The sequence below is a fragment of the Cebus imitator genome, unplaced genomic scaffold (genome assembly GCF_001604975.1).
Source record: "Cebus imitator isolate Cc_AM_T3 unplaced genomic scaffold, Cebus_imitator-1.0 Scaffold181, whole genome shotgun sequence".
In the NCBI taxonomy this organism is placed as follows: Eukaryota; Metazoa; Chordata; class Mammalia; order Primates; family Cebidae; genus Cebus; species Cebus imitator.
The window spans coordinates 2,295,091-2,302,729 of record NW_016107496.1 but is presented as its reverse complement, the minus strand read 5'-3'; the positions used below and the strand labels follow the sequence as shown (position 1 = coordinate 2,302,729).

Genomic DNA, 7,639 nt, shown 5'->3' with positions numbered 1-7,639 from the left:
TATTATCCATTACATCTGAAAATGACCTTATATGACAGATATGCTATGTACATATGCTTGGAAAATGTCATTCATCCAATTTTCACACTGCATTTCAACGTGCTTAAGGAACAAGTTATAAGATTTATACAGCCCTCAGATCTCATAATCTTACCCTTCACTGAGAGGGACTTACAATCTCTATCCAGGCAAAAGAGAGAAAGAATGAAGAAAGAAGTGATAAAAGACAGAAAAGAGAAGTAAAGGAAAAGCAAGATGAAAGTATGAAAGGTAGAAAAATGCCTGGATTTCTGAAAGTTAGTCCTATTCTCTCTAAGTAGGAATAGTGATCATCACTGGGCTGTCACAGGTTAACACAAAAATTGCAAAAGGCTCTCATAAACTGACTTTGTCCTTGGCTGTTGACATTAATAATAATAAAGACCTGACACTAGTCTCTTTTTTAAAAGCAAGGAGACAAGGATTTGGGTTGATGGTCCAGAAGGTCATTATTTGGATTTTTAGAAAAAGAAAGTATTCACTTATTATTTCTGTAATTAAAAATTAACAACCTGGCCAGGTGAGGTGGCTCATGCCTGTGATCCCAGCACTTTGGGAGGCCCAGGTGGGTGGATTACAAGGTCAGGAGTTCAAGACCAGCATGGCCAATATGGTGAAATCCTGTCTCTAATAAAACTACAAAAATCAGCCAAGCATGCTGGTGGGTGCCTGTAATCCCAGCTATTCTGGAGGCTGAGGCAGGAGAATCGTTTGAACACAGGAGGCGGAGGTTGCAGTAAACTGAGATCACACCACTACAGTCCAGCCTGGGAGACAGGGCAAGACTCCATCTCAAAAAAAAAAAAAAAAAAAAAAAAAGTAACATATAAAAATGTACTGAATTCACCTTGTATTTTCAAAACCATAGGTATACTTCCTTATAAGTAAAGATAAATTTACTGTTATCTGTCATTCCTGGCTTTCTTACTATGATTTCATCCCTGTCACCAAAAAGGTGCAACAGATAAAAGGTAATAATAACGAAATAACCATGGACCCATCTAAAGTCTTTTAAGTCAAGCAACTACAAATATCAATGCCTTTTTGGGGCAGGGTGAAGCCCAGGCTCAGGTGATTCTCATTCCTCAGCATTCTGAATAGCTGGGACTTCAGGCTTGCACTACACCACCATGCCCAGCTAATTTTTGTACTTTTGGTAGAAGATAGGGTTTCGTCATGTAGCCCAGGCTGCTCTTGAACTCCTGAGGCTCAGGTAATCCACCTACCTTGGCCTGTGTTTATTCTTAGTAGTAAAATTTTTCTAGTACTTGAAAATGATCTTCAATTGTTTGAACTAATTGTGTCTGTCAAGAGTAGTCCAAAAACTCGACAGGGTAGTACATAATGTTTCCAGTGAGAAGAGTATTTTTTCATTCTGTTGGGACTCATTTCTCCAATAAAACAAGTCAAAAAAGGAAAAACCTGTCAAAAAAAGGCTAAGTTCCTAGAACTTATCTTGGAAAACCATACTCCAGATAGTCTCCTTTCTAAAAAGAAATAATTGAGAGAATCAGAGCTGGCAAACGACTGAAAATCACTGAAAATAAATCATTAGGATAAACCCTCAAAGACCAAGAGTCTCACAAAAACAGCCAACGAGAAATAATAAATGGTAACTATTAAATAAATCAAAATGGGCTGGGTGTGGTGGCTCATGCCTATAATCCCAGCACTTTGGAAGGCTGAGGCAGGCAAATCACAAGGTCAGGATTTTGAGACCACCCTGGCCAACATGGTGAAACCCTGTCTCTACTAAAAATACAAAAATTAGCTGGGTATGGTGGCATGCACCTGTAATCCCAGCTACTCAAGAGGCTGCGGCAGGAGAACTGCTTGAACCCAGGAGGCAGAGGTTGCAGTGAGCCGAGATCGCACCACTGTACTAGCCTGGGTGACAGAGCAAGACTCTGTCTCAAAACAAAAAAAATAAAAAATAAAAATAAAAGTAAATAAATAAATAAACTGAAATGACTATTTATCAGTCCTTTATTCTTTGGTTACTTACACGGTTAAAAGCCATAGTATCATGTAATCCTAGCACTCTGGGAGGCCAAGGTGGCAGGACTGCTTGAGCCCAGGAGTTCAAGTCCAGTCTTAGGCAACACAAGCAGACCCAGTCTCTATCCCCAAAACAACAACAAGAACAACAAAAAGCCATAACATATACCACACCTAATATTTAGATTATCTGTTGATGTCTACATAAAGAAAAATACCTGAGGCATATATGTTAATCTTCATTATGATGGCATATAGTTTCTATGGTTCTTAATAATTCATTCTGAACATAGTGCTTTAAGTGCAGGCTTTGGAGTCAAACTGTCTAGGTTCAAATCTTAGTTCTACCAATTACTAGCTGTGTCTTCTCGGACATGATATGTCTCAATTTTCTTAAGTGTAAAGTAGACATTTAAGTGCACCTATACAGGGTTCTGAAAAGTAACTGATAATATATGTAAAGCCCTTAGGAACACAATTTGTGATATTAAGTGTGCAATAAATGTTAGCTACTCTCTGTTGTGCACTATAGTTCTTGGAAGTCATTTCAAAAACCCTTTAAAAACCTAAGTAACATACACCCCAACATTTATTATATAATTCGGTTAACAACAGTTATATCTTCAAAGAATTCATTCTCTAAAATGCTACCCATTTAACATACTAATCAGCAATTAGTCACCAGATTTGTCAGAGAATGCTGCCATAAAATATTTTTTTCCATTCTCTTTATTGTTTAAAAAAAAAAAAATCTGAGTCCTAAGTCTGTTACATGCATTACCAATTCTAAGGTCAAAGTGATTTTTTGAATTGTGGATTAAACTGTTCACATAGATTTGGCAAAAACAAAACAGACAAACAAAAAAACCCACCAAACCTTTTTACTGAGCTGGACAACAAGCACTGCTATTAATGCCTTAAGATCCATAAGGAATTGTTTAAAATACATGCCAGCTATGGTTTTTATCTTACCGATTTTTTTGGAATGGTCGACCCATATTCATAGCAGCAGCATTTGTTTTATAAGATCCTGGCGAATTAAAGCCATTCACAAAACTACCATTGGGAAAGGGAGCCTAGAAGAAAATGTATGTTTGAACAATATTAATGGTAAAGGCAAAATCTGGTGTGAGGGTCACAAGAACCTTAATGAACGTATCGATTTATCTTTTACAAGGCAGAAATACCTTAAAACATTTTACTGATTCACTTCTGCAATATTCACTTGAAGTACTGCTAGATTTATGAACAATAAATAGTTCATAATTTAATAAAGAACGTTCTGGTCTGACATTTCACAACACGAAGATGCACTGAAAATCACGCAAAACTCATCCAGTCTGTTCTTTCAATTCACTCAGCAAATTTTATGGAATAAAATTACACGCTCTAATAGCTCAACTGTTAGTCATATACATATATTTGTTATGGACTATTAGATATCCATATCACTGTTTAAAAGCCAAAAAGTGGCTGGGCATTGTAGCTCATGCCTATAATCCTAGCACTTTGGGAGGCCGAGGCGGGTGGATTGCCTGTGCACAGGAGTTTGAGACCAGCCTGGGCAACATGGCAAAACTCCATCTCTATGAAAAATACAAAAAATAAAATAGAAGCCCAAAAGTAACCAGTGTAAACACAAATGAACTCCCACTCCAACTGATTTAATCAAAATGCCAGCTCAAATTAAAAATATTATTATATTTTATTATAAGGAACTCACTTACCAGTGGTGTTTCAAAGTAAGGTGTAGGATTTGGAGACCAAGACTGAGGCACAATACTATAGACCGAGTACTGTTGGTGAGGATTATATACAGGCTGCATAAAGACTGGGGAGGCATACTGTACTTGAGTTTGAATGGGCTGACTATAGATACTAGAATCCATTAATCGATAACCATTCTTAGCAAAAAATGTATTGATGGCTTTTATCCTTGCCTAGAAGAGGAACACATTATAGCAACAAAGAATTAAGTGTTTATTTTTAAAAATACATTTAATTTACATTTTAACATATATTTTACATGACTATACTACTTCTGCCTAAGGTAGACTCAATAGAACAAAAGAAAAGGAAATGACAACTTAATAATAAAAATGTTTTCATGGTATAAAAACCACAGTAAACAAGGTAAACACACAGGCAGGTGTGCGAGCGCACACACACACACACACGTCAAAACAACCAGGTGTACTGGCTCACACCTGTAATCCTAGCACTTTGAGAAGCAAAGTGGGCAGACTTACATGAACCCAGGAGTTTGAGGCCAGCCTGGATACCACAGCGAGAGCTATGTCTTACCGAAAAACACAAAAAAACCTGGGCATGGTGGCATGCAACCTGTAGTCCTAGCTACCTGGGGAGGCAGACTGGGGAGGACTGGTTGAGCCCAGGAGCTGTAAGCTGTAGTGAGCTATGTGCCCCACCACACTCCAGCCTGGGCATCAGAGCAACACTGTCTCTAAACAACAACAAGCAGAATAAAAATCTCCCAGAAAACTAAGTCAAAATAGTAAAAGTAACTGTAGCTCATTTTTTTTTTTGAGACAGAGTCTCACACTGTTGCCTGGACTGGAGTGCAATGGCGTGATCTCAGCTAGCTGCAACTTCTGCCTCCCGGGTTCACACGATTCTCCTGCCTCAGCCTCCTGAGTAGCTAGCTGGGATTACAGGTGCACACCACCACACCCAGCTAATTTTTTTTGTAGTTGTATTTTTAGTAGAGACATTGTTGCCCAGACTGGTCAGGAACTCCTGACATTGTGATCCGCCCACCTCCCAAAGTGCTGCGATTACAGGCATGAGCCACCATGCCCAGCCAAGTAACTGCAGCTCATCGCAGACAGGGGCACTAGTATCTCTAATACACAAATTGTAAAAACAGACATGAAAAGGCCCAAAAATGCTATATATAACTGGGTTACAGAAATGAACAGAGTTCACAGAACAAAAAAGGGCAAATGGCTCTTTAACATAGGAAATAGATGCTAAATTCACTCATAAAATAAATGCAGGCCTATGTAAAGGTACTCAAAATCACCAATCATCAAAGAAATGTAAACTGAAATCACAGACAGCATGTCACATCTCTTTTAAATGAGTGTAACGGAAAAACAACAGTGTTAGAGAAGATGTAGAGAAAAGGAACTTCTGTATACTGTTGGTGGGAAGGTAAATTAGCCCAGCCATTATAGAAACTAGCATGAACATTCCTCAAAAAAGTTAAAAATTGGCCAGATGCAATGGCTCATGCCTGTATTCCCAGCACTTTGGGAGGCCAAGGTGTGCAGATCACTTGAAGTCAGGAGTTCCAAACCAGCCTGGCCAATATGGTGAAACCCCATCTCTATTAAAAACACAAAAATTAGCTGGGCATGGTGGTGCATGCCTGTAATCCCAGCTACTTAGGAGGCTGAGATTGCGTTGAGCTGAAACTGCGCCACTGCACTCCAGTCTGGGGAACGGAGTGAGACTCTGCCTCGAAAAAGTTAAAAATGTAATAGACCTACCCTATGATTCAGCAATCCTATGTATATCCAAAGGAAATGAAATTAGTATGCTCAAGGGTATCTGCACTATTATATGTGTAGCATTATTTATATCGGCTAACATATGGAAACAACCTAGTGTCCACAGCAAATGAATAGACAGAGAAAATGTGTACACACACACTGGAACACCATTCTTTTTGTTGTTGTTGAGACAGTTTTTCTCTGTCGTCTAGGCTAGAGTGCAGCGGTGCGATCTTGGCTTGCAATGTCTGCCTCCTGGGTTCAAGCAATTCTCCTGCCTCTCAGCCTCTTGAGTAGCTGGGATTACAGGCACCTGCCACCACACCCAGCTGATTATGTTTTTCACTAGAGACAAGGTTTTCCCCATGATAGCCAGGCTGGTCTTGAAGTCCTGACCTCAGGTGATCCACCCGCCTCGGCCTCCCCTGGCCTCCCAAAGTGCTTGGATTATAGGCGTGAGCCACCGTGCCCAGATGCATTCAGTCTTAAAAAAGAAAATCCTGTGATTTGTGAAACCTTAATGAATCAAGAAGACATTATGCTAAGTGAAATAGGGGCAAGCACATAAAGACAAACACTGCATGATCTCACTTGTATGTGAAATATAACAAGGCTGAACTCATAGAAAGAGAGGGTATAATGGTGGTTATCATAAGCTAAGGACGGGGGAAGGAGGGACTGTGGGAGGGACGGACTGGGGAAATGTTGATCATAGGGTATAAAGTTTCAGTTAGAATAAATAAACTCTGGGGAGCCGTTGTACAGCAGGGTGATGATAGTTAATAATAATGCATTATATAATGCAAAATTGCTGACTTTAAATGTTTGCAACACCAAAAACCATGTATACAATTTTATTTGCCTATTACATAATACCTTAATAAAGCTGTGAGAAAGAAATATAAGCACATGACTATTTGCTAACACTAATTGTAAAAGGCAAGAAAACCCATGAGGCCCAAAAGCAACCCGACAGTCCATCAACCATTGAATAAAACATGTACATCCAAAGAACTGAGTATCATGAATGTAAAAAATAATTGAAAAAATGCTCTAAATACTATTATGGAGTGACTTCAGAATACACTGTGAAAAAAAAAAAAAATTTAATAAGGGACAAGGCGGCTGGGCGCACTGACTCGTGCCTGTAATCCCAGCACTTTGGGAGGCCGAGACGGATGGATCACCTGAGGTCAGGAGTTTAGACCAGCCTGGCCAACACAGTGAAACCCCATTTCTAAAAAAAAAAAAAAAAATTAGCCAAGTGTGGTGTCGCATACCTGTAATCCCAGCTACTCGGGAAGCCGAGGCAGGAGAATCCCTTGAACCTGTGAGGCGGATTTTTTCCCAAGATTTTCATATGGGAAAAAGGAGAAACAGACATGAAGCAGAAGAAAGAAAAACATACAGCCTGAATTTAAATTGAAAGCCTCAGTACAAACCTGTATTTTGTCCTAAAACATAAAAACTAAACAGTTCTGTCTAAAAAAGCTTAGAAACAATGACGAAACCAGTAGACACAAATACTTGTGTCTAGGCAGTGGTCCACAAAATACCATTTACCCATAAAGTAGGCTGAGGACTTAAAAAGAACTGGTTCACTCCAGGCCTTTGATATGAAATGTTTAAAAGCCTGGAATATCTTGACAAACTGCACAGCAAGGTAACTAGTAAAGAGTGCTATGGCTGTAACAAAAGGTCTCAGGAGTCAATTCAAAGAGGCCAAAATCAACATCAACAGTAAATACCCTAAATATAAATATTCAAAGCAGAAAACAGAGTTAAAAATCTGCTAAAAAAAAATCAATAAACAGTTTTTTTTAAAAACTGGTAATAAAAGCTAGAATCAAGCATGTAACATGGATTTCACATAGAACCTGTAACTCAGGGTAATGAAGATGAATATGAGTTTCTAATAAATGAAAAATAGATAAAAGCAATACTACCATTTTTACAATCTCTGACGAATTAACAAATCAATGAACATAGCGGCTAGCTTTTGTAGACTCCCTGTTGCCCCAAAATCAAACCCAATTCTGATCATGGCTCTTGCTACCAATATGCATGAAATATAGGAGACAGATCAA

At 38.8% G+C, this 7,639-nt stretch overlaps 1 protein-coding gene across 17 annotated transcripts in view; it reads right to left on the bottom strand.

The window, feature by feature from the left end:
* LARP4 (La ribonucleoprotein 4) overlaps positions 1 to 7,639 on the bottom strand; it is an 81,957-nt gene that overhangs the window by 21,805 nt on the left and 52,513 nt on the right. For 14 of the 17 annotated variants that reach the window (XM_017545834.2, XM_017545840.2, XM_017545829.2 and 11 more), the window contains 2 exons: positions 3,765 to 3,977; positions 3,010 to 3,113 (listed from right to left, as the gene is read on the bottom strand). In XM_017545834.2, coding sequence (XP_017401323.1) covers positions 3,010 to 3,113; positions 3,765 to 3,977 — 317 coding nt within the window. The remainder of the gene's footprint in view (positions 1 to 3,009; positions 3,114 to 3,764; positions 3,978 to 7,639) is intronic. The other 3 variants (XM_037744709.1, XM_017545837.2, XM_037744708.1) reach the window with 1 other exon arrangement.